The 27,580-nt window shown below is 39.9% G+C and overlaps 1 protein-coding gene across 1 annotated transcript; it reads left to right on the top strand.

The window, feature by feature from the left end:
- The first annotated feature begins 9,255 nt into the window (after positions 1–9,255).
- On the top strand, positions 9,256–26,466 carry adad2 (adenosine deaminase domain containing 2). The gene is made up of 10 exons (XM_085363946.1): positions 9,256–9,404; positions 10,117–10,261; positions 12,927–13,065; positions 14,830–14,958; positions 17,784–17,934; positions 18,181–18,351; positions 18,628–18,842; positions 19,480–19,714; positions 26,105–26,237; positions 26,356–26,466. Exons 1-10 carry the CDS (start codon positions 9,256–9,258, stop codon positions 26,464–26,466), a joined length of 1,578 nt encoding a protein of 525 aa, XP_085220072.1.
- The last annotated feature ends 1,114 nt before the right edge of the window (positions 26,467–27,580 follow it).

The raw sequence follows: 27,580 nt of genomic DNA, 5'->3' as shown, positions 1-27,580 counted from the left end.
TTATCTTCCACGCTATTAATTTTATGGGAATATAATTAGACGTTTGATTAGCTCAGCCTTTTTTGTTTAAAATTAAGTTTCACATTTATCTTACCATTCTTCTTCCCCATCCTTTTGATCATTATGTCTTTGTTTAACACAAAAATGATCCTGAGTGAGAAAAGTGTTTTAGTTCATGTTAAACTCACTGATGAATGTATAGTCAAACATAATAAAGCCATTGTTTTTGTATTGTGAATATTTCTGCATTGACGATTAAGTTAAAAAGTGTAAGATTAGACCCCAAGTATGTTCAGAATCCAAGAATCAACACTCGATTAAATGAATACATGGAAGAGTTGAATAATTTGTACAATTTTCTTAAATAATTAATGGTAAATGTTTGATTTAGAAGCTGAAAGATGACCATCTACCTTGACCAAACAGATTATTGCACATGCACACCTAAGCCCTCTGCAGCAGTGCTGGACTTGCTTAAATGTAATATAGCGGAGAAACAAACTCAATGCAGATGCCATTCTGCTATTTATAGCATAGCATGTGCCAGAAAAATGTGCTAACAGATGCAATGGGTGTAGCAAGGACATATAGGAGGTAGGGGAGGTGCAGACAGTGATGTATCAGGAACCGAAGGCTGTTATCCAGCATTATATTAAATATATATATGATATGACTTTAAAGATACAAATGAGGAAACAGGAAACAACAACCAAGTCAAAAAGTGCACAACCTGCAGCTCTTAGAGGCTCTATTAGGACACACATGCAGTGCTTCGAGCTAAATGCTAATATGGTCGAGCTAAATGCTAACATCGGCCTGCTAATGTAGTTACACATTTCTAGTGTGCTGTGCTGTTTAGCAGGACTCATGCTTCGTATGGCCACTGTCATTCTTAAGAAATAATCCAGTACTCCATTGTTGTACTATTGACAAGTACAAGCTACTGGGCATCAGTGATTTTGGTGAGTTGTTTGTACGACAAGACAAAATCCACCACAGCGACAGCCAGAAGTAGCTCATACTAATGTGTTTCTGTGTCACCAGTCTTTTTTTGTTTGTACCATGAACGGGTCTGCATTCTAAGATCTTTTTATACTTTTGACTTGCATGTTTTATAGCTATTTTCCAAGCTACTTATATAATCTATAAGTATTTCAGGCTGATATACAAAATCTCTGCATGTCAGTTTGCTTGTGTTTTCACCTTAGGCCCCTGAAGGTTTATATTTATATTGTATGTTTTATAGATATTATGATGTTATCATATTCCCTAGAAACCACTTAATAACAGGATAAAAATTTTTGTATTTATGCAGGGATAATCCCTTATTAAAGTCTTGGTATCATTTTTAGTTAGCAACCACCTAGCAAAGGGCTAAAATAACCAGCTTTTGGCCTTTATGCACCTACAGTAGCTTATGAAAAGCATCCCAACTTTTTAATTTCATGGCTGTAACGTCTCATTTATATCCCACAAATTTCAGTTACACCTGCTTAGCAACCACCTAGCAGCACCCTACAATGACCAATTTTTAGCATAGACAGTGCTTAGGAAATTTATTAGACCACCGACCATAAAAGCAAGGAAACACAAATATTATATATATAATATATTAATATATTTATAATTTGTTAATGTCAGTTTTATATCCATAGCTTTGTTTAAAGCAACAAGGCTGACCTAAGTGCTTTACAAGTTTGTTAAAAAATTGCCAACAGCACACACAGACTACCGTGTAGTACATGTAGTACGTACAGCACGTGCTACCTATTACATATACTAGTTTAACTAATTGAAACGGTTACAAACATTTCTGCCAGTAGCTGTCAAGACATTTCAAAGCCACAATTCTCAATTGCGCTGTGGCACTAGAGGTAAATTTCATCAGCACGGAAATCTTCAGTAGACCACAAATGAGTGTGACTTCAGCTTACTTTGCCTTACTTCAACTGAGACACACTGAGATGGGTCGTTTTTTGGGGGAGGGGGGGTTCTTCCAGGCCAGCAACAGTACATGTGGTTTCTTAAGTGGCAGTCACTTAGTGTTAATATGATTCCTGGATTCCTGGCAGTGCCTCTGGTTAGTGATATGTTGGTCCTACCTACACAGACATCTATCATCTTAAATGTGATAATACAAGGTCAGCATCTGTTGACCATATGCTTTGTGAAAAACGCAACGAGACTGTGAGAGCCGTCTACACACCTCTGCTGCAATATAGATTCCATTAAGGCATTTAAAGGCATATATAGGGAGCTTATAAAAGTGGTGGCCATTATTTCGTTTGCATGAAAACCTCATAGCTCCACGTACCATGTGATCACTTTAGCAGAATGATATAATGCTGTGGTTCTATTCTCCAAGGACTGCGTGTCGTTCCAAGCCTTACTGCGACATTAAGGAAAAAAAAGACCAATTTGTTAATCATAAATCCTTAAACATTACATTTTAGAGATAAGAGGTTTCACCTGCATGCACTAAATGTAAAATGATACAATCGTGCAGCCGGATGTTCTACTAATGCACACAACGTGTTTATGAAGGCTGCTGCATATCCTATAGCTATGCTTGCTCTCTCAGGCCTCTACTTTAACCACAGCATAGAGGAATATAACACTTAGGCCTGTCAGGAAATGTCTGAATGAGTCTTTGATTGTGGCATTTTTTAAAATGCCCATTCTTTGCTTGATAATCTCTGCCTTTCAGAAAGAGCTCACCTTTCTTTTCTGCTTTGTTCCCCTCCTTGAACCAGCTATGCTATTATATATAATATGTTTGTAATTTGCAAAGACAGTGAAGTGGCTAATACACGATCAGATGCTCTGGTTAACAAATAAGTGGCTCAATCACAAGGAAAGGAAAGGAGAGGAGAGGAGGATTGGGAAAAAAAGGGAAAAAAGTGAGGGGGAGGCAGGGGGAGGTCAACAGAAGGAGAGGCAGATGCTCGTGCCTCAGATGCCTGTGCGCGAATAATTATCCTGATGAGATTCACCAAGAGCGGCACGAAATGCAGAGGAAGAGGAGGCGGATTTGGGGAATACCTCACGACGCAGAAAAGAGAGACAAAGGGTGATTAAGTTTTATATAAATGTACTGTAGTACAGCGTGTACATGTGGGTTCGGCATGCCGCTACCCACCGCTTCTCCTTCATCTGTTCTCCCTCCTCGTCATACACCGGGTTAGAAAGTGGAGCCTCCCTCTCATCCTTGAAAGATGCATGAAGCAGCAGCTATAGAGACACAGGGAGAGACTAGAGGAGATAAAGAGAGAAGGTGCACTAAGCAGAAATAGTCTTCAGCTCCATATAAGAGCACATAGGTAGGTATGAACTCCCAGCGTGTGTCTGTTGAACGAAGGCAGGAAGGACAAAGGAAATAAGGGCAGGTTCAGGTTTTTTTCCTTTGCTCTGGTTTCTTTTCCCTCATCCTTGATTGAGTTTGCATGCATCGCTGACCTCTTGCTCCTTTTATAATCACTTTGTTCAGCCTAGCATCAGTAGACACGTCTTTCTTTCTTTTTTTGTGCCGGGCAGCAAAAACCATCACGTCTCTTTCTTCACGTTTTAGTGAAAGACGGTGATCTCTATCTCTCTACAACCGAGCACATTTGTAAGGATCAAAAGACAAAACCAGCTTTGTGTCGAGGATGCGCACAACCAGGTCTTCACAGACACAGACGGAGGCTCTACTTACACCTTTCATGTGGAAGTTTTTTTTTATCACAGATGATATCTTTTTTTATCTATTAAAATAGAAGGCTTTTTTTATGCTTCTGTAAACATATCATTTCTGTAAAATCCAACTAGACTGTCAGTACTAGATGATTTATGACAGACACAGACAATGTCTATTGATATTTGAGCTTTTAGATTCTTTTATAATCCAAGTAAAACACGACTGAGTTTTTGCAATGTGAAGCCATGCTTTAGCAAGAGCTAAAGAGTGTGCTAGCATCTCTATGAGGCATTGATGCAAGAGTGGTGTGAGCTGACAATAGCATGCTCACATGGACACTGCAACAATGCTGATGTTAAGATGTTTCATATTTAGCGTGATCACCATCGCAGTTAAGCTCTCAAGGAGGAAAACAAGAACTGATTAGCAACCTGCTTAAATCACAGCACAGCTAATGCAAATGGAAACGTCCACTTCAGCAGTGTTGCTCTCCATCTTCCTCTAGTACATCCTAAAAGACTAATATCCTGTTTAATTGTTCTTTTTTCAATAAGTGTTGGTCCACATATAGGTGGATCAACACTTGTCCAGTGAAGCACAACACGTGCTGCTTCTGCTAGAAGGAATAAGAAGGTAGAATAGTAATAAGGGCATCATTATAATCGTATGCTGAGAATATTTAGGGAAAGCTGTGCTGGATCCCAAACCCCAGCGCTCTTTCCTTCTCCCTCTGTTCCCTCTCTCCTCTGACTGATGCTGCTGATTTGTAGGTCATGTGTGAGTATCAGAAATAAACTGAGAGAGTGGGTAAGAAAAGGACTTTTACCCTCTAGTGGTGAGCCTGGGGAAAGGCCTGTCAGAATCATTTATGGGGGGGAAAAAAGATGAATGTCCAATTATCCCTGTTCAGTTGTGCATGGAGACCGTGACCCAGTTGGAAATCAGTTTTACAAATTTCCTTTTTTTTTGATTCACAGGCAGCTTTCATCCAGTTAAATGTGAATGAGGCGATGATGCTGCACGAATGTGCAATAAAGTTATAGAAATGCTGTAGAAATGTTAGCAAGCTGAAATAATGTAGGGGGCGGGGAGGGGGAAGAAGGCTATAAAACCAACTTTCACCAGGCACTAAATGTAAGGTTTAATTTTAAATGCACTTTCAGTGTTGTGTAAGCTACATATGCCCAAACACACACACAGTCGTTCATACGCTGCTTGCTTTATTAGACACGACATCATAAATCAGAGGCAGTTTTTTGGGATCACTTTCTTACTCAAGGACATTTCAACGTGCAGCCTGGAGGAACCAGAGGTGGAACTACTGACCTTTTACGTGACCTTCTTGTGTAGTTGTCTGTGTCGTAAATTATTAAAAGTTTGTTGGGGGTTTTTTCAGTTTTTTAAAGTGCAATTGTCTCACTTACTGCTGGTATGTTTCTTCCGTTGCCACGGTATGTGCAAGTACATTATGTGTGGAGAAACGGTCACAGACCACAAAGGTCATCCGTTGAATTGAAACACACACAGTACCATTCTGTAAATTAGGTAAATGAGGGACGGTGTCTTTTACACAATCCTTGGCATTATGGTTGGGAGGAACAGAAAAGGGCAACAATTCTAAAATTCATCATAAATGAGAATCTTAACATTTCACTTTAAAAAAAACTAAATCTAATAGACGGTGATTCTGCGGGGAGTCGGGAAGGCTTTAATTTCAGGGTCCTTTGACTCTCAAAGTGACGTTTTTCAACAGATAGCTGAATTTGAGGAGACACAATGTGTCTGCATTCATCACAAAACAGTCCTGTTATATTTTACTCAAATCTATATCTTATCTATAACCACATATTGTACATATGCTGCACTTCAAGTAAGTGGCCACTTCATTAGGTACACCTTTTGTATGGTAGATTGGACTCTTTTTTTTTCTTCTTTTTTTTTTACCTCCAGATCTCAGTTAATTATTCATGGCAAAGATTCAACATGGTGCTGGAAACATTCCTCAGAGGTTTTAATCCATATTGACATGATAGCGTCACACGGATTTGTCAGCTGCACATTCATGATGTGAATCTCCTGTCCCACCACTTCCCAAAGGTACTCTGATGAATTGAGATCCTGTGACTGTGGGGGCCCGCTAAGTACAGTGAACCCACTGTCATATTCAAGACCAGTGTGAGATTATTTGAGCTCTGTGACATGGCAGTGTATCCTGTTGCAACAATTACTGAAAAATACCAATAACCACGCCTTGGGCAAAGTCTCTTAAATCACACTTCTTCCTCATTTTGATGTACACTTTGAATTTTAGCAGGTTGACACTTCCATGTGATTGCCTGATTTGATATTTACAAGTCTACCTAATACGGTGGATGTAGACTGTATGTTTAAAGTTTAACCTGGAGAAAGACATCCTGCAGTACAAGAAAGTTAAAGGTGAATTTGTCTTAAAGGATTTTTGCAGTTTGTTAGTTTTTTCCAAGTCGTCTGTAGACATGCCAATTTTTAATGTTTGATAACTGTCAAGTGAAAATCTGACAAAATGTTACACAAAAAGTGAGACAGCCGACTGAAAGACAGTGCCTAACCTAACCATGGTGCCAGCAGGCTTGAAAAGTCTAAGGATGAGCAGAAACAGAATGTAACTGAATTCCATAACTGAAATAATCCAGGTATTTCTACCATTCATAAAAAGAACATAGCAGCTAAATATTTATCCTACTGTATTTGCACATAGAGCACATACTGCTGTATAGTATAATATGCAGTAGCCAAAGATGATGAGAGAAAAAGCGGCTGGTGTAAATTCAGGTTTGCATTGAGAGCATTATCATAAATTAATACATTATAGTGTTATCTGTGACAGTCGGGCATCAGCAACAATGCTCATCAACAGTGCATAGAGGGTTTTTTTTATTTGTTTTTTTGACACACATAGGCACACATACGCAAGCGGGCCAACACAATCACACTTTCACAAACACGTGCACATAATAACATATGTTTAGAAAATTGCAACAGGCTCAGTGTTTCACAGTTTTGCTTGTCTATATTCCAACACAAAAACTGTGACAATGTATTTGGGAAACAGTGTCCCTAAGCAGAAAAAAAAAAAGACTGTATCAAGCTCTGTGGTTTCCTCCGTCTCTTTATTTTAATTAAAAAAAAATAAACAGGGAAATCTCTCAGCCCTGTGAGCGAATGTGTGGGTGTGAAAAAATAAGGAGACGAGAGTAAGAAAGACATTGAAGGGGAGAGTAAGGGGAATAGAAAGAGACAAAGACGGGGAGTCAGGGAGGGAATAGGTGGTATTTAAAATGAAGATGACACCCGGGATAGTTTCCATTGTGCCTCAGCATGCTCTCTTGAGATGGGAGTGACTTAACATTTCACAGTCTCCTGTGAAACACAGGCACAGTGAGACATAAGCACACACACATCCTCATAGGAGAGTCTTGTTTGGCTCAGAACACATACGAAGGCTTTCTCTTGAGGTGACAAGAAGGGAAATAGAGTTCAGTCTGCAGTTTCACAATGATGGGCGGGGGGGGGGACACATTACTCCACTGCAAATCACACGTTCTAATTTTAACTGTGGCGTGCTCATTTCATCATTGGAGGTTCGGTGTGTGTTGTGCGTGCACTCTTATCAATGAATGGGCGTGCAATGTATGTGTGTGAACAGTGCTACAGATTTATTTATTCATAGAAATCACCAACCCATCGCTGTACCTGTTTTGCTTATTTACTGTCAATACATAAAACATGAATGATCCAGCCTGGCAGAGTCGCCCTTTCATTTCCTCTCATTTCCCGAATTCAATGGAAATTTCACCGAAATTGATTAAATCCACATGGATATCAGTGTAAGTAGAGATCTGAATCTGGGATATTTACACATGTGTGTAAGAGGCATGAGTGGTCAATCCTAATATGTATATTTTGAGATCACTCCTCAGATGCATCCTTATTCAGTGTCTCTCAAAACATTTTATTCCCATCCGCTGATTGACAGCCGATCATCCATCCATCTGTCAATCCATCTTCTTCTGCTCATGCAGTTTAGGGTCTGTCATAGCCCTGACAGCTGATTATGTTTCATGCATGTCTGTCATGCTGAGTTGACACCATTAACATGTTTGCATCAACATGGGGGTGTGCAAAAAAAAAGAAAAGAAAAGAAGAAGAAGCATATATTCAGCAGTATGTCAGCACCTCTCTGTTTTGTGTACTTGTGGTCTTTGGATGTTTTTTTTAAATGACTTAGGGTCACCTCTGGGTTGTCAAAACAGGGGTTGGTTCTTATAAGGCAGAACTGGCAAGCACCAGTTACACATGCAGGTGGAAAAGTGGCATCAGGTCCAAATCTTGGGAAAGTTACACCTTGTATTCTCACTCTGATGATGCGGTTTCACTGGAATGATCTGTTAAGAGTCCTTTCCCCAAACCTTATTCAAAACAATTCATGAAGTGATGATGTGAATATTTCCAAATTGTAACTGAATATAATTGCAGTCTATACAAGATCGAATTTCCCAGAGGAACCCACCCGAGGGATTAATAAAGTTATATCTTATCTTATCTTATCTTATCTAAGAGTCAGGCAGCATATGAGTGAAACATGTCCACATACCTTTTGGAAAGTTTCTCATTATAGCTATATTTATTAATAATTTTATATAATTTTAATTGCATTGGCAGGTGTTGACTTGAAGTAGCTGCTTCGGTCACTTGCGCGCAGATTTTCACACCTGTTATCGTCTCTGGGTTGCAACGGCTTCCCACGTCAGATCTAGCTAGTCTTTTAAAGCCTGAACAAGCGTTAAGTGTAAAGGTAAGCTTTTAGCAGTGTATTTGGAAGTTAAAGTGTTAACTAAATACTTAGTCGCTGGCAAACTCGCGGTGAAACAATTTCATGTTTTATTGTTTTCTGCCGGGACTGGTAGATGTGCTCTAACGTGTGGTAGCAGAAAGATGCTAACGTTAGCTTTATCAGTGAAGCTAACGAAGCATTGGTGGCTAGTTTAGAGTTAGACGTTCTTTCCAGTTTGAAACGGGTAAACTTGTTCATATTTTTCCTACTGTCAATTAATTTCAGCTCGGTCGATACTTTTGGTTATACTAGCTAACTCGTCGTTTACTTTTGATAGCAGCTAACTAGTTAGCCTCTCAGCTAAACCGCAAAGCTGCAGAAAATGCACACTTAAATTTTGTGTTGGCGCTGTGGACTAAAGGAAAAGGGAAATGTTATCGCCTCTAGACATCACAATTTATCATCAGCTGTCAATAAGCTAGGGGTTGTTACTTTTGGTTTGCTGTTAATCGTGTAGTTAGTGTAGCTTTATTGGGATTATATATTTAAACAAAAATGTCATTTCATGAGTATGAGTATTAAAAGCTGTCAAGGCACAATGGGATGAACACACTCATTCCTACTTTTGTTAAATATGTATAAATGCAACAGTAGCAACTTCACGCCACCATAGGGCGAGAGGCGGGTACACCCCGGACAGTTCGCCAATCCGTTTTATTTATGTATGTATGTATGTATGTATGTATTTGCAGGTTGTTCGAACACCATGACTAGTCGAGGAGCATTTAAATATTCGAGAAGAGGTGCTGCTAGTTTCTGGTCTTTGTCAGACCGTGAGCTGAGCCCACGCCCTCACTGTCCTCAGGTCCACAAGACAGACGATGCAGACATTTACACTGATGCTGCTGGGCTGAGGTAATGGGGGAAAAAAAATATGACCGCCACCTTGTCACATGCTGTGTCCACCTGTTTGGGCAAGGACTTAACTTTTGTATGTGTTCCTACTCACCTCCGTATAATTGGTGGAGAGACTTGAAATGTCCTTGAACACAAACCCTGCCTTTAAACGCGACAGATACACTTTCACGTTTCTCTCGCACATGCTGGGACAGAGGTAACTAATTTTCTGTTTCACTGCAGGGAAGTGCACTCTTGATGCGTGGGTCAATAAAACCAGGATGTAACTGTTTCTTTGTCAACAGCAATTTGGATTTTATTGTGTCTTACTGAGGCTTCACAGCAGGCAGGTGAACAGCTTGCTAATGAGTCCAGTGTCCGGTCCAAAATTGGGCACATTACACTCTGTTACTAATGAGTGCACCCATTGTTTCAAGACAGTGAGAAAGACAGTGGCTCTTGTGGTTGTGAAACTTCTCATGTACTTGATTTTAATCTGCTCTGAACTTTTACAGCCTCATTCATTTACTTATGCAGTTCTATTTTTTGTGTGCAGTCTTAGCAGGTTGTTAGCAGTTTTGTTTTTTGTTTTTTTAAGAGGAAATTGTAGGTGAGAATTATCTTAAAATAAAAGCAGCTGATAATACTGTTAATTTTTAGCTGTTTGTGCTGACTGAATAAGGGATCAGCTGTTCATTTCCTAGTGGGTCTGTGTTTGTTGCCCTCCTAGGACAAACGAACATGCAGCTGGAGACTATGATACAGCACCAGAGGCTCTGCTTTCTGAAGGAGACCACAGACCCCAAATCGAAAAGGGCGCCGTCCCCACACTCAGCCATAATTATGATTCTGGTGACATAATGTTGGAAAATGAGGTAACTATATGAGTATACACAGATCAGGTGTAACACCTTGACCACCTACCTAATATAGTGTTGGCCCACTTTTGCTGACAAAAGAGGCCTGACCTGTTAATACATGGACTCTGCTAGACCCCTGAAGGTGTGCTGTGGTATCTAGCACCAAGATGTTAGCAAGCAGATCAGTCAAGTTTTGTAAGTTGTGCGGTGGAGCCTTATTTGTCCACAACATTTCACAGATGCCTGACTGGGTTGAGATCTGTGGAATTTGGAGGCCAAGCCAACACCTCAAATATGTTGTTGTGCTCAGCAAACCCTTTCTGAACCTTTTTTTGCTTTGTAGCACATTATCCTGCTGAAGGAGGCCGCAGCCATCAGGTAATACTGTTTCCATGAAAGGGCGCACATGGTCGCCAACAATGCGAGGTGGTATATGTCAAAATAACATCCACATGGATGGCAGGACACAAGGTTTTTCAACAGAACATTGTCCAAAGCATTACACTGCCTCTAAATGGTAAATGGCCTGCATTTGTATAGCGCTTTTCTAGTCCATAGGACCCCAAAGCGCTTTACACTACATTCAGTCATTCACCCATTCACACACACATTCACACACTGGCAATGGCAAGCTACATTGTAGCCACAGCTGCCCTGGGGCGCACTGACAGAGGCGAGGCTGCCGGACACAGGCGCCACCAGGCCCTCTGACCACCACCAGTAGGCAAACATGGGGTTAGTATCTTGCCCAAGGATATTTGACATGCAGCCAGGATGCAGCCTGGGATCGAACCACCGACCTTCTGATTAGTGGCTGACCTGCTCTGCCACCTGAGCTACAGCCACCTCTAAGACTACGTCCACACGTACACGGGTATTTTTGAAAACGGAGATTTTCCGTTTTCGTTTTAAAAAATAATCCCGTCCACACGTAAACGCAGAAATGAAGGAAAACGCTGCTAGGAACATGCCAAAGCAACAGGTGGCAATATATTCCTAACCGTGTAGAAATGTTGGCCAATCAGAAGTCTAGAAGCCTCGGTGGGAAAAAGTAAACAAAGATGGGGCATAGAAGCAGAACCGAGTCGTATGTGTGGAGGGACAGTAACTGTGTGTATATGTAAGCATTTAAACACTGCAGAGAGTAGAATTAACAGTAACAGTATTGTAGAAATTCATTTCACCGAAACAATAACGTGGCGCACAGTGTGACGTCAAAAAAGGCGCACACCTTTAAAAGGCGCACACCTTTAAAAGGCGCACACCTTTGACGCTGCATTTTCTGCGTTTTCTCCGTTTTTCTCGTCCACACGTAAATGCAAAAACGGAGTTTTCAAAAATATCCACCCTGGCCGGAGTTTTTAAAAATCTCTGTTTTCAGTGACCGAGAACGCCGTTTACGTGTGGACGAAAGGTGCAAACGCATAGAAAAATCTGCGTTTTCAAAAAATACCAGTGTACGTGTGGACGTAGCCTAAGATGGTTTGCCATCTTCTTGTATAGTACGTTCTGGTGCCAGGTGTTCCCTACGTAAGAATGCCTCACACAGCCGGCCATGATTGATATGAGGCCACCTTCTTTCATTGCTCTGTGGTTCAGTTTGGAAGCTCACCTGCCCACCACTAAAACTGTCCAACTGCAGCTCTTGTCTTGCTGAAAAGCTGCAGTTTTGGAGATTGTCTGACCTTGTTGTCAAGCCATCACTCGCTCAAATCCTTAAGCTTGCCAGTTTTTCCTGCTTCAAACACATCAACTTTGAGGACAAAATGCTCACTTGCTCGCTCACATATCCCACCCACTAATAGGTGCTATGATGGAGAGATAATTGATGTTATTCAGTTGAACTGTCAGTGGTCATAATGTTATGTCTGATCAGCGTATATAAGACCAAGGTTTTCTGAAAGTTCACTGCCGTTGCATTTAATGTATTATGCTATTAAGACTTTTTCATTAGAAATCTTATCTCAGACGATGAGATGCTGACAAGGTCTTATACATCTACTTATCATCTCTTATTCAGAAGGTGTACTTCACAGATTAATTAAGATATGTGAATTAATTGTGGCATTAAACCATACTTGAAAATCTGACATCAAAATGCAATCTCAATATCTGCGATAATTAACATTAAATTGCTTGACTGGCAAGCAGAACAGTGGTTCATACCATTATCCAGTTTAGTGAAGGGGCTCTAAACCACCTGCAGCCACCTTGTCACTTTAACTGTGAACAGCAGAAGTGCATTCAGTGCTTATCTCACACATAACACTGCCTTCCTTGTGTTTCCTTGATAACGGCTCAAGATCAGTTGGCTCAAGAATGATAAGAACACCAGAGTCCTGTTTGTTTTGGGGTTTTTTTGTTTTTTGTTTTTTTTACCCTCCTAAGACCCGAACTCTTCCACAGCAGGCATTTTTAATTTCTCTTTGATGTTTGGGCACATTGGGGCTCAATGAATGTAAAAACAAAGAATTACCAGAGTTCTTTCTTTTTTTTTTTTTCTTCTTTTTTTTTTTACCTTATTTTTGTTTTTAAGAAAAATAAGAGCCACAAATGAGGATATTAGTTTAAAATTTTGATAGAACAGTAGCAGTATAATGTCGTCGTAACCCAAAATGTGATGTCCACATATGTGGACGCCAGGTCCTAGGAGGTTAAAGAAGGGTTTTGTCTTTCTCAGGCTGAAGATTCGGATGATGAACCAGCTGTGCTCTCCCTTCATGGTATGTCACCTCCTGAAAGCATACTGTCAGATGAAGATCTTCTAACAGAGCAGGTCAAGGACATAAACCAACCTGATACAACCACAAAGACTGAAGGTACAGTAGCAATTTAATAAAAGTAAAACTTGAAAGCGCTCACATTTTCAGTGGCACTTCTGCAGTTGCTACCAGCTAGTATACACAGAAACACCCTGTTTGATAGTTTGTTCTCACAGCTGCGAATCTGCTCCCTCCAGTGTTAAAGGCACAATTAGATGTCAGTAGATATCAGATTATAGTCATGAATTATTTTTTTCTTACAGCTTCCAATTCAAATGCGTAATCCTAGTTATAGTGGCCATTGTAGTACAAAAAACTCTGGCAGCTGTGGTTAGTGCAGGAGGTTGTTAAACCTTTCTAAAGGAGTCTGATACGAGATGATGAGTAAGTGAAGCTCACTTCTTTCTGATGACAGTGATACTAAGGCAAGTTGTTGAGGATATCCTGAACTTCTTTATGCTCCTGTTAGCTGGCATTAGGTAAACTTTCTTTGAAGTGGATCTAACATTGTTGAACTCTGACAATAAGCGAAACAACTCTCACATGATGTGAGAATGTAATCAAACTGCCGTACATTAGGTGGTATAATGTTAACTCAAAACCAGCTGTTGTTGTTAGCTGTTAGCTGGCTCATTATCAGCTGTCCAGAGATGGGATGGTTGCATGTCTAATCTGCTGACAGATTTGGGAATAAAAAGCATGTTTATGCACACTTGTATGTGTTAGTTTTATTCAGACACTGGTCACATTGTCTCTTTCCTTTGTGTTTTTGCTTTTTGGTGAAGGGGACCCTTGTCACATGATTAAAAGCATAGGAATGATCCTTCATGTCTTGAGTCTGAATGTGTAGAAATTAATTGCAATTGTGACTGGTCTCTAGTATAAAACATAACACGCAATTAGGTGGAATGGCGAAGTCCATGCATTTAAGATGGTATGTTAATATGGCAACTTCCACAAACCGGTCACTGCTCTTGTGTATTTTTAATGGATTAATTCTAAGGCTTTGACAATGCATCAATTTGTTTGCAGACGTAACTACACTCTAATCGGTGTATATTTATGAAGGTAACATTCTTATTTTATTAAAATGACCTCAAAAAAGACTGACTGTAACTTTAAAAAAAATTATTGTTGCCTGTGCCTGAGTCACTCTGTCCTGGTCATACAGTCATCGAATATCACTACTGATCACACACAAGTCAGTCATCAACCTCCCTTCAAGAAAATCTTTTCACACGTTCACCCTTTTAAGGTCTTTTTTTCCTGTTGAGATTGAAAGCTCCGTTTCAGGGTTTTCAGATCAGTGGTTTTCAAACCAGTGGTCTTGTTCACAAGACACTCCTATATTCAAACCTATGCAAAATGCCCTCTACTTATTTTTATTTTTTTTTATTTCTTTTTGAACATATTTTAAGATGAAGGCGCCAAGTGTGACGCCTACATTTTTCTTTCTGTTTGTAAGAAGTTCTGCTTGCTTATACCTCACCTCCACTGCTTCATCAGACGCTTATCTTTGGACTGAAGTGTTGCACGTTTCTTTCAGAAGTGTACAATAGATTAGTTTAAATACATTTCTCTTCATTTTAGCACATGTGGTAAACTCCTTTGTCACTACCAGCATGAGGGGAAAAAAGCGAAGTTCTCACATATATTCAGCCAGTCAGCTGACAATGTTTATGATGTGTAGCAATATCATAAACATTTTCAAGGCAAAGTCCTTCTGCTTCCACAGTTTTAAGGACACTCAGATGAGTGATGTCCAAAATACGCTCTGTCCCTGATTATATAGCTGGATTCTGCTGTTTATCTTTCTTCCAGTTTGGCGCACTGAATGGCACAAGAATCACATGGCAGCTATAAGCAGTGAGAAGTTTGACAGCCTCCTGAAAATGTGTCCAGATTTCTATGCCTGCAAGAACCACATGGCAGCATTTGTCTTGATAAGAGGTAAGCTTCTTGTACACGTGCAGTTTTCCATTAGATTTGTGCACTTCACTGCAGGATTTTATTGTTTTCATAGTAGGTTATAAGTGGCTCCTGGATATTTAGTAGATGTATCCCGTTTATTTTTAACCTTTTTTTTTTTTTTTTTTTTTTTTTTAAATCTGTATCTTAACAGTGCTAAAGAAGGAGACTAGTTTTACTCTTAACTGTCTATAAATGCCTAAAGTGAGCCTGTACCAGTGGCAGGTCATTATTGCAGTAGTATGTTAAATGTCCAGACATTAGCAGTCCACATCATGAAGATTTCAAAGCATGAAAAAAAGGTCGCACTCAATTATCATAAAGTGTGTATGATATCACATGTGAGCCAACTGGAAATTTCCATTAAATATGATGGGTCACTCATTAAAAGATAATATTGTGGAATTAAAGCAATATATGCAGACTCTTTCTTTTAATAATCATGGAAGCAGAAGATATGTGTATATAAAAACATAATTCTTTGGCACTTCTATGTGAAGTAAAATAACGGAAGTTATAATCTGAGCGAGTCAATTTAGAAGAACCATTTAGGAGATGAAACTCCTTTTAAGACACACAGTGTCTAAATTGCACAAGCTGAGAGCTAATTCGATATGACTACCGAATGCACGACTACACAACTGTGCGGCATTCCTGCACAGAAGGCCTCTTAGTTGTTTGAGAGTTGCCATTTAGACTGATGTAAAGTAATCTCCTATTAATGAGGTCAGCAGTACAAGCAGTCCCTATGAGTCTAAAGGTTCAGGCTTCACAGTGCTCTAAATGCTCAGTTCCTGACAGGATTTGTTGTTGTTGTTGTTGTTGTTTTTTTTAACCTGGTATCATCAGTTTAAGCGCACAGCATCTCCACACATGTGCTATTCAAACCTTCAGTCGTTTGAAAGAGAAATGGCTAAAGATTCAGTCACACAGCCTTAAGGTGCCACTTTTATGGTCAGTGTTAGGATGCAGGTAGCTATTGGAGTATTCTCCTGAACAGTAGGTGTCACCACTGAGGAGATAATGCTACATCAGTGCTGATAAAGGAAGTAAAGTTAAAACAGGAAGCAAAGACATTAAAAACAATGTTGTTGTTTTTCTCACTAAGGTTGTGTCCAAATTCATGGGCCGCGGTTTACGTAGGCGGGGTCCTCAGAAGGCTGGGTAGGCCGGAAGTAAACCGCTGTGAAATTGGACAGTCTAGCTTTCAGATGTGCGTCTCGGTGGAGTTTAATAAACTCAGCTGCTCCTTGCTATCTAAAATATAACAGGACACTGGTGTAAATTCTCGACTATCTCACACTTCTGTTTATTCAGCTCTGTGAAAACCAAGGAGGAACCCACCCGGGTGATTAATAAAATGTAATTTAATCTAATAACTTTAATCTCAGCCAAACTGATTTACTCACGAACAAATAAAACACTGAAAAAAGCCAAACAATAACATTTTTAGGTTATCTAAGCGACTCCTATATCACGTTTAACCTGAGTAGCAAAGGACCGCGGTGATCTGAAAATTATGTGCCGGCAGTTGTGCCGTTCTCGGCGGCTCTAGTGACCCTCGAGCTCCTGGCTAGCTATTGATCTGGTGGGTAACAGATGTCTCCGAAAACGTCGGAGCACTTTTGCAAATATATGATATCTTGATAAACCTAGCAGATATTTGAAGTTTACACAGCTACATTCTCGCCTGAAAATATGTTAAGTTTATTTTGTGATCGAGAAAGAGTAATAAGATTAATATTAAAACTTAGTAGCGGCAGCCATTGTTGAAAACTGGAATTGGCTGGGCCATGCTATGATTTCTGGGATATGGAGGGCCACAAAGGATACACCCGACCCAACCTTCAAATTCGGGGAAAAGGAGGACACATTTGTCAGCTGCATTCGGAGGAGTCTACGAATTTGGACAGCCTTCGGCGTGTCGCTGTGGCGTAATCGGCCTACAAATGCGGCTTCAGGAGGATGCAGCCCATGAATTTGGACACCCCCATGTCTCTAAAATGTTTCCAAACTGTTGCACCATCTCTCTGTATGTAATCTGTTATTATCTGACTGACTGAATCAACATCAAAACAGCACATCAGCACAAACAGATGTGATATAACTTTAGTCATGCCGTTCAACAGGTGGTGAACGGAGAGCATAAAAGTACCTTTAAGAGTCAGTCACACAAACTTGGACACAGGTTGAGGACACCCTACCAATTTCTCGTAGAGCAGTAAAGAAAGTGTGAAAAATGCTCATCTTCAAAGTAAAAGCTGCAACTTTTGGAATCGTGCTAGTTCCAGTGGTAAAGAACAGTTTTCACTTTAAAGGCAAAGGCTCTCCATATCTGGTTTATTATGATCGTCTCATTATTGTACCATTAGTAGTTGGTCTTAAGTGTTTGAAGAAAAGATGGCATTTTCCATTCAAACTAGAGGAATAAAAAAGAATAAAGAGAAACGGGAACTCAATAGTGTGAATGCCTTACAGCATTTACACAATTATGGGCAACTGCAGCAATCTGCTAACAATTTTTCAGTCACAGCTCTGGTTTTAGGAACAATTTCAACAAGTAAAAGCAGGTAACCACTTGCCAACAAGTCGGGGATTACAGATTCTTCCCTAGTGACTGAGGTCTTAAGTGGAACCAAAATTACTTGTTTCAGTGGATTTGCTGCTTCAAGGTCCAGAATAAAATAACTAAATAGTATTTTATAAGCATCATTCTGTGTCATCTTTACTTCCATCTCTCGCAGTCATTGTTAATTAAAGCTATCGCTAATGAAGCTTTGAGAAGAAAAACTATCTTTTCCCCACAGAAGTTCTGGATACAGCAGGTCGTCCATGTGAGCAATACAAGGTAGTGGCAGTGGGATCTGGCCGCTCAAGTTGTAGCGAATGGCTTTGCTACAATGGGGTGATGGTTCATGACAGCCATGCCATCATCATTGCCAGACGGGCTCTTTTAAGGTACTAACTTCTAAAATTAGTTCCTAAATACTTCATCCAAATCTCAAGAATGCAGGTGTTAAAGTGCTGGTTCTGATTTAGAACACCTGAACTTCAAATATCTATTCTTAATATTCAGAATGAAGATGTAAAAAGCAGGCTGCAACATCTCACTTGCTCTCTACCAGTTATAATGCTTCTGATTCACTGAAAGTGCTGCTGCAGCTTAAAGTGGGAATAATATTTATTTTTCTGGCTTGTGTTCAGGTTTCTGTATAAACAGCTTTTGCTGTTCTTTGATGCTGATCCAAAGGCCAAGGAGAGCTGTATTTTTGAGAGTAGTGCAGCCAGCCACCAGCTTCAGCTCAAACCCAAGATCAGTCTGCATCTCTACACCAATCAGTGTCCCGAAGGAGCTCCTACGAACTTCTACTTTAAGTACAGCAATCCGCTAATTATCCCATTCTTTTGATTCTTTCTTTATACATGTTTTTAAGTCATATTTTCCTGTGTACTTGTAAAAGGTCTCAATTCAAATCTGTGGATTTATCTTCCAAGAAATGTGACATTTTGTACATGTTGTAAAACACAGAATAATATTAACCTTTCTATGGGTTAATTTTAACTCTGTTTATAATGGACATTAAATTTTGTCCATTACTCATGAAGATTAAGTTCTAGTAAACTAAAATGTAACATAATGTCCTGTTTTAGGGTTTCTGCAAACGACACCTGGACCTCTATGGTTCTCCAGTATCATTTCAAAGGCCTACTGGTCCCTGTGGCCTACCTTGACCCGAGTCTCTGGGGCGCCAAAGTCTGCTGCATGTCTGGCAGTGACAAACTTTGCCGCTGGACTGTTACTGGGATTCAGGGTGCATTACTGAGCCACTTTATTCAGCCGCTTTACATCACAAGCATGGTACTAGGTAAGACGCTTAAAGCATTTATTCTTTATTAGAAGGGAAGTGCAGCTAGACCCATCATGAATACCTGGATGTTTTTCTACAAATATTTGGATCAGCACTAGAATGTAGTGGTTTCTTCCGTTGTTCATGCACAAGTTTCATGAAAATTGGTGTTTTTTCTACTATGAACACATAATTTATTCCCATTTTTAAAGGTTGGTTTCCAAAGAGCTGAAAATGGTCAGGTACAAGAGCTGAACTAAAAATGAGTGAAAAAGCAGCCAATGGCCAAAGTAAAACTTTGAAAGACCTTCAGAAAATCTGGAGAACTATTGCTTAAAACCATTACAAAAAAAGTAAAGCAAGTCTGCTTCAGTTTATTCTTTATTAGCATTATTCTGTATGAGCAAAATATAAAGAAATGAGGGGTGGGTCAACAGTTTTGCACAGTATCTATCTATGTACAGCAGAATCAGTCATCATATCCATGTATCAGCAAGATAGTGAGCCAACGCATTTCAAAATATTGGAAATACTGACAAGCTTTAATTCCAGTTCAACGTTGCAGATGTAATTGGCTAAAGGTGGCATCATAACAAACTAAATTTTGCATAAATTAATTTATTTCTGTTGCAAATGTTTCTAAAATCTTACTTAGGAGGCCAGAAGCTCATGAACCAGGAAGTGTCTGATATCACCAGCAAGCGACTGGGTGATGGATGGCAGATCTTTCTGCCGCAGTCCTACAAGAAACATGACATCGTCTTTGTCTGCGGGGACTACGTGGGGCCTGTTGTGCCCTCGCTGCATCATGAAAACCTCAGCATCAACTGGTGCCTCGGGGACCAGGATATTGAAGTTTTGGACAGCAGCAAGGGCTTGATTGTGGAGGGGTAAGACCCTTTTTTTCTTTTTCAAGAAATCAGTCTTTGTCATAAATTAGATGAAGTTTTTAGAAAATGTGGTGTTTCTACACCATAGATTTGGGACAAGTATGAAAATTTTCCTTGTGCTGTCATTTGTAGAGAAATGGTAGAGCTGTTGTCAGAGTTGTCTACTTTCATGGCCTCTGTGTTGCCTGGGGCTCCTGCCATCACTGGGCTTTGCTGCTGCCGACAACTGCTGATGTCCAGTAGTTAGTGTGACACAGACATGGCTTTCTCTGGAGGCTGTTTTGTCCTTGAGCAGAGATTACAGCCAAAAATAGATTTAAGATCCTTTTTTTTTTTTTTTTTTTTTTCCCACTGCAGTGTTGCTGCCTATTTCAGCTGTTGTCCTCTTGCTCGAACTGTTATTTTTAGGCAAACACCATGGTTTTAAGTGTCAACTATTTAGAAAGGAAAAAAAAGCAAAGAAAAATAGACTTCTGAAGAGAATTTAAAGGCAGGAATTCAGGACACGAGGTATGCAGAGGGCTGCTCTCTTTAGAGCTTGCCACAGCAGATCATATGCATCCATCTCATCCTATTCCCAACATCCTCCTCTGTCACACCAACTCTCTCTAGCTTTGTCTCCAAACCACTCGACCTGAGCTGTTCCTCTGATGAACTCAATTCTAATCATTTCCATTCTGGTCACAATGAAAAATCTTAAAATCCTCAAATTTTCCACCTCCACCTTGGTTTTCTGCTCTTTTTTTTTTCAGCATCACTGTCTCCAAACCATCCTTTCAGTTCTCATTACCATCTTGTAAACTTTCTCTTTGACTCTGCTATCCTTCAGTCACAAATCACCCCTACACTCATCGCCACACTCTCACCCTGCCTGCACACTCTTCTGTTGTGCTCTTAGTCTAGTGCTTTGGATGGTTGACCCCAGATATTTAAGCTCATCTTCTCCTGTCTCCTGCTCACTCACAAGCGTATTCTGTCTTGCCTCTAGTGGCTTTCATTCATTTTCTCTTCAGGGCATACTTCCACCTCTCCAGGCTCTCTTCTACTCCCTCCCTACTCTCACTAGAGATCTCAATGTTGTCTATGAACATCATAGTCCACAGAGACTCCTGATGATGTAATCCCACCCCCACTTTGAACCCACCTGCCACTTCTACTGCACACCTCACATGTCCTGGACCACTCTTCATCAACATTTGAAAATCAGAAACTGGTATGAAACCATAACTGCTGCTCACCTCTATCCTTGATCTAGCTCCAACAGCTCTCTGTCTATCCCTGCTTTCTCTCATTTTCTTCATTCATCATCCTCAATGTATTCCATCCACCTTTTAAACACTCTTCATTCATTAGTACATTTCTATCTCAATCCTCGGAAGTGTCCTTCACCACTTCATCTGTACGTTTGTCATCTGGCAATTCTTCCCTATCACCCAGAGCCTGTCTCAACTCTTCCCTGGACTCTGACTAACATTCTTCCTCCTTTAACTTTCACCTCTGCATTTGCTTTTTCCTCTTGTTTTCCAGAGTCATCCTACTGGCTTCCATTTCATTCTATCCTAGCTACATTCTCCCCTGACAACTCCCTGCAGTCTCTTTCAGATTGAACCTCATGTGTAAGATTCAGTCCTGTGTGTACCTTCATCCAGTCTTATGCATTACCCCAGATTCCTCCCTTTCTTGAAGCCCTTTTCATCCTTTTTACAAAACCCACCACCATCTGACCTTCTGCATTTCTCTCCTTAACATCATATCTACCCAACACCACCTCAACACCTCTGTTCCCTTCTCCTTCATGTCCATTGAAATCTGCTCCAATCATCACCCTCTCTCTACCACTTCATACAAATTACTCCAGAATTCCTTTCTCTTCTGACATCCAGCCTGTGCTGCAGACACACCTAATAGTCAACATGCCTGCTTTGATTTCCAGATTCAAACTCCTGTCTGATCCTGTCTGACACTCTTCACCTCCACAACACTCTCCACATGCTTTCTTTTAATAGTACTCAGACTCCACTTCTCTTTCCATCTTCAGTGCTTACAGATTTACTCAACCACCTGTCATAAAAACAAGAAAACATGAATCCTATTTAATCAAACAGTACATTTGAAAGTTCATGGATAACAATAATACTATTTTTTGCATAAGTTTTATCATTTTGATTAAAGAGCTTATCCTTGTGGATTAAACACTGCAGAAACATTTTTATTTTTACCAGTACTGTTAGTTTAGGGCAGGTGTGGTGTAAACCTTATATTGGGTGGTGGTCTAATAAATTGGTTAAGCACTGTACACCACGGTAGAACAATATCTGGCCTTGCTTCACTTCCACCTGTTCTCCTGCACACACAATATATCTTCCTTGGTTCTCTCTTGTTTTCTGTCAACATTAGCACAATTTCCATGGTCACCTTGGCTAACAGTATCATAGACAGTGTTTTCAACCTCATCTCTGGCGAATCAACTACAGAAATCTCTTGATGAGCGGAATGTTTGAGTTGACAAAGATTTTACGCTGGATGCTCTGTGCACATGCGCAATTGCGCACTGCTGGCACGGTCTCTGTGCACAGAAAATCTGCGTTGCGCACAGAAAAAAACCTAACCTGAATTGAAATTAAAACTTAAACAATTCTGTTTTGCAGTGTTAGTCAGTGAGTGACTGGCTGCTCCCGTATGGGATTAGAACGATGCCACCTTATCCCATAGTCCAGCCAATAATGCGATTCACATTCGTATATACGCAGCTAATCAACGTGGTTGACAGGCTATGACAGCGTCCTTATGTGCCGACACCGGTGTTTTAGCTAGCAAAGCGGCGTGGCTGATGTAGAGTGAAGCCACGTTAATGACAATGTGTACAACCATTGGAGATGTGAGCAGGACAGACGGAACAATTGATGGAAAAACTGTGGACTTTATATCAGTTTTTTAATAGTGTTGATAGGCCACGTAAAACCAGAGTTATGATAAAAAATATCTGCAATGTTTGGTTTTCTTCCTGAATACTATCGTTGTTTATATTTACTGCGGGAAGAAACGGTAAAAACGGCGTTGCTCTCCACCTGTGAGCAAAACCAAAAACCCCACCTTTTCCTCTTGGTGGAAAAATGTACCATGTCGACCAATCAAAAAATGATATGGCAACATGGCATTTAGTTGTTTAGGAAGGGGTAAGTTTTAGGAGTGACAGCGGTGTTTTGAGATGTGAGAGATTTGCGACGTTTAGCGCAAATTTTGTGTAGTTAGTGTGTAGTGTAGTTTTGTTGTGTGTGTCAGAACAATGAGGCGACTACCGAATGTTACAGGTGTTACAGCAGTGATACATCTCCTGTTGTCAGGCCTGCAGGTATCAGGCTGTTGTTCTCCTTTATCTCATAGTGGACAGAAATTATTTTATGGAGTGGCACAAATAATGTGTGTGGCATCAAATTTGATGCAGAACAGCTGATTGTTCTGTAAATAGTTTGAAATTTTTATTTTTAAAAAACGCCTTGGCTGCATTTTTAGGTAAACAGCTGCAAAAACGTTGTTGTTTGCATAACTCAGTTACTTTTTTGAAGAAGTAACTAGGGCTGGGCCATATCATATCGTTCACGGTAATACCGGTATAATGTTGGGCAACGACAAGAAAATGAAATATCGTGATAGAATATGGGTAAAACACGCATGCGCAGTGGCTTTGTTTTCATACGCACATGGCGAAAAAGGCGACGGAGAATGAGAAGGGTGAAAGCGGATCATTGAATGAAACAGATGAACCAGAATTGGTTTGTAAAAATGCTGCAACTTCAGTGGTGTGGAACTGGTTTAGCTTTCGTCCGTCAGATACACAACAAAGCACTATTTTTGGTAGAGCATTGCTAGCGGGCCGTCGTTATTACCGTGTTTTTTGGAAAATACAGCACACTTAAAATCAATCCTTTGATTTTTCTGAAAATCGACAGTGCCCCTTATAATCACGTCTCGTGGAGTGATACATACTGTGCTTCAACATAATTATACTGTATTGTGTGTGTATAACCTCTTTTTAAGTTTTGTGGATATTATACATGGTTATACTGAGGATATGTCGGCCAATTTCCACTGGAAATGCGTTTTGGTTAAACTGTCAGCGAGGAATTTACATTCGCACTGTTAAGTTTTTATACAACTTTAATGCAGATTAAAAAAAAAAACAGCTGCTTGTTTAAGTGGAAAATACATAGATTTTTCTTTACAATCCACAACTTTATTAGTTAAAAAGTATTTTGTCTAGTGTCAATTATATCGTCAGTTATATCGTTATCGCAAATTTTCAAATCTATATCGTGATAAATATTTTTGGTCATATCGCCCTGCTCTAGAAGTAACTATATAATTAATTGCCCCATATTGGTCATTATATACTGTATTTTGCAGACAGAGAGTTACAGGACTCTCTCCCAGACCACAGACTCATACAAATCAGAGCTTTCATATTAAAAAAGAGAGAAAGTTGTGTTTTCAAAATTGGGGTCCAAGTTATTTTTACTTCCAATAGTGTTAACATACACAGGCCATGAACAACATTTTTTTTTTTAAATTTTCATTGTAAGTGGGCTAAAGCAGTTAATTAAAAGTAGTCTAACATGAATGTAAATGCTGTAATTTGATTATTTTAATAAACCATGTAACTTGGATGCTGGCGTGACCACAGTGCACACGTCTGCTGTTGCTCACAGTGGTCCAAGGGACCGCTCAGGGCGTTTGTGTGTTCGCTCAGACACATGAAAAATTAGAGGGAACATTGCTCAACCCTTCCCATTTATCTGGACTTGGGGCTGCCACTTGGAGTACACTGGCTTGTGGACCTCCTGTAACTGAGCTCAGTGCACCTACTCATAAAACTTCCAAATATTAGTGTGAAAGGAAAGTTTTCTTGAATCACATGACATTTTTTTTAAATTGGCGATTTAGAAGTCTTACTTTCTATTAACTATGATTTTCAGTACCGAGGCACTTGGTGAGGTTTTTAGGAAATAGTTATCTTGGAAGGATTCAATAGTCTTTCCCTTCTAAGTATGCACTGGACATGTAATGTCTCTGAGTAATAGAGAAACAAAGCTAGGTTTTGAAGAATATCAGGGGTTATAGACTTTGTCAGGATGGAAGAGACCTTAAATTATTTGAAAATGAGTCTCTCTGAACAGGCTCTGCTAATGTCAGCTTCTGTGAGTGCAGTCACACTCAATTCCTCCTCAACATTTTGTCTGTTTAGGCTGCTGGGTTCCTCCCCTGTGTCTCACTCCAGAGTATCCCCTAAGAAATGTGTTAGTGGTAGTGGTAAGTGCTGCCTGCAGCAAACCCTTCCTCTCTTTCTCTCAGCCAGACCACAGCCACACTTTACCTCGGCAGTGTGATAAAATTGTCTCGCCAGACATGTTTAGCACAAATAAGCTCTGAAGCAGAGTGTGTCCCCACCAGAGTAGCATTGCATCTGCCATAAAGGTCAAAAACAGTGCTGCAGTGCTGCAATGAGAGGACATGTTTTTCCATTTATAGTTTTTGGAGGGTATCATACCCTAAATGCCTCACTGCTGCTGGCTAATTGGCTGCAATCACTGTACATTGTCTAATATGGTTAAATAAGAAGGTGTGAGTATTTAATCGGGCTCCCAATTCAAACTGATAACCGTAACAGCTTTTGGATACATTGTTGTATCATGTCAATATGAGCAGTGCCTGTACATGAAGTTGGACTGCAAACGAAGGAAGAATGTGGACATTAAATGATACAGAATTGAAAAGTTGAATCTTGTCAGGTGGAAAATGCATTTCAATTAACAAAGGACAACTTTTGTGCTGCAAAATATGTTTTTTATTGATTGCATTGTGGCAGAATGACACCATCAGCATTAAAATCCAGTGGCTGCAAATAATTTCTAGGAAAATGAAGGTTTGATTGCGCAGCAAAAACAGGAAGAGGAATGGCAATTTTCATTTCCTTCTTAGCTGCTGGTCACATAATCTCCACAGCTGAAAAGTGTTTTTTAAAGCTTTAAATAATTTGTAGCTCACCTGGTAGAGCGTGCATTACATGTACCAGAGGAAGAGAGCTTACCATAGTGGCCTGCATTCGTTTCTGCCCCAGGTCCTTTTCAATCATTTCCCCTTTTTCTCTTCACCTTCCTGTCTTTTTGTTCTTTTCTAATAAAATCTTCAACGGCAGTTTTAAGAAGAAATGTGTGTGTGGGTGTGGGGGGGTATCAAATGCACCTAAAAATTGCTTGCATTAAAAATAGTATATCTTTTGTTGTATAATGAAAACTTAAAGAGGACAAATGCACCATAAAGCAAATTTAAGTAATGTGTGGGAAACCTTAACTGTTGGAAAAATGTTAATGGTGGATTTTAATGTTTCTCCAGCTCTCCTTCTGTGAGCGTGCCTGGCTACTCAAGCAGACTTTGCAAGAGAGCCCTCTACAGTTATTTCCTCAAAGTTGCACAGCTGGGTGGGCACACCTATCTGCTGGAGCTTCCCACGTACCACAGTGTCAAGGTTTGTGAATCCTCACTGTGAACTGTGCAAAGCTTTCCATTTGATGAGTAATAGAAGGTTGGCTTTTTAGTTCACTTATGTGATGTCTGATGATGTAAATGGTTTTATTCTTTTATAGGTCGAAGCCAGTGTCTACCAGACGGTCAAAGAGCTGGTGAGACAGCAGTTCCTGGAAAACCACGCAGGACTGTGGAATTCCAAAAAGCTGGTGGATTGCTTTAGCGCTTGAACTCGCAGCTGGAAACCCGTCATGCCGATGTTTACCCAAGTTCCTTGAGAGATTTGATTTGCTGTTCTTCTCTGCACTTTGCTAATTACCTTCAACAGTAATTGTAGTTTTGTTTTATCTACGACATTAGAGTTTTCAGTTTGTGTAGGTGTTTGAGAAAAATAAACAAGGCCCTGCTGTTGTGCACCAGACTGAAGGAGTCAGTTTGAATGAGTTGTGGGTGGAAACACATCGCTCAAAGGCTAACAGTGCACAAAATGGGGAACATTTTCTCTGTCGTGTCAAGTAGAACTGAGCAACATTATTGCCAGAAGCTTGAAAATGAACAATTCCTTTTATGGAGCTCGTGTTATGAAAAGGTAACTGTGTGCGTTTTTTATTTAATATTACTGCCATTCACTATTTTCAACATTTGACCTTTTTTAAATGTGAATTATTTCATTTATTTTTTGTGCATTTGTAGCCAAACTAAGTCCAGTCAGAGTAAAATCAGCACCTGAAGAACCAAAATAAGGTCTGTAATGAGGTCCATGTGTTCTCTTGTGTTTAATAGTAACTTAAGATGAAGTAAAATGGAGAAAAATAAATGTTTTCTTTAGTTTTAAATGTTAGATATTAACACATGTTCTCTGTATGCTTTCTATTGCACAACGTTGTGTTGTTTTGCACGCGTATTAATTAATCAGGAACTTGTACAGCTCGAAAACTACAACTTCAGAATTTACCTGTCAATTCAATCAACACCTCTCTTGTATTCTTGAAGTGAAAGGTGAAGCGTGACAGAACTGTCACCAGCTTTTTTGCAGATGCAAAGGTGAGACAGGCAATATAAAACAAAAATATCCTTAGTAAGCTCTCACGCATCGTGCTGGGAGATGGATAAGTTGGGCTTGTAGCAATGTGGAGTCACGTCTCAAAGAATGGCAGCTGCATGATTAAAGCATACAGAGACTGCGCTAGTTTAAAAACACTTGTTTCCATGGGCTCTCTAAAATGAGCAGCAGAGACGTCCATAATTAGACTAATTATTCAGAAACATCATATGTTGATCAGAACAAAGGTGTCAGAATTTACACAAGCAAAATGGCACTCGCAGCCACGAAAAAATAAAGTG

The sequence above is a fragment of the Diplotaxodon limnothrissa genome, linkage group LG10 (assembly GCF_057381915.1).
Source record: "Diplotaxodon limnothrissa isolate DT_005_m linkage group LG10, D_limnothrissa_male_GT1.1, whole genome shotgun sequence".
Classification (NCBI taxonomy): domain Eukaryota; kingdom Metazoa; phylum Chordata; class Actinopteri; order Cichliformes; family Cichlidae; genus Diplotaxodon; species Diplotaxodon limnothrissa.
This window is presented reverse-complemented; position numbering and strand designations above follow the sequence as displayed.

Excerpts from the sequence above, each read along its gene's own strand:
- adad2 (XM_085363946.1), top strand. The coding sequence starts at position 9,256 with ATGACTAGTCGAGGAGCATTTAAATATTCGAGAAGAGGTGCTGCTAGT. Across the intron at positions 17,935-18,180 it reads GCCAGACGGGCTCTTTTAAG|GTTTCTGTATAAACAGCTTT; the intron begins GTACTAACTTCT and ends GCTTGTGTTCAG. Across the intron at positions 26,238-26,355 it reads CCACGTACCACAGTGTCAAG|GTCGAAGCCAGTGTCTACCA; the intron begins GTTTGTGAATCC and ends ATTCTTTTATAG.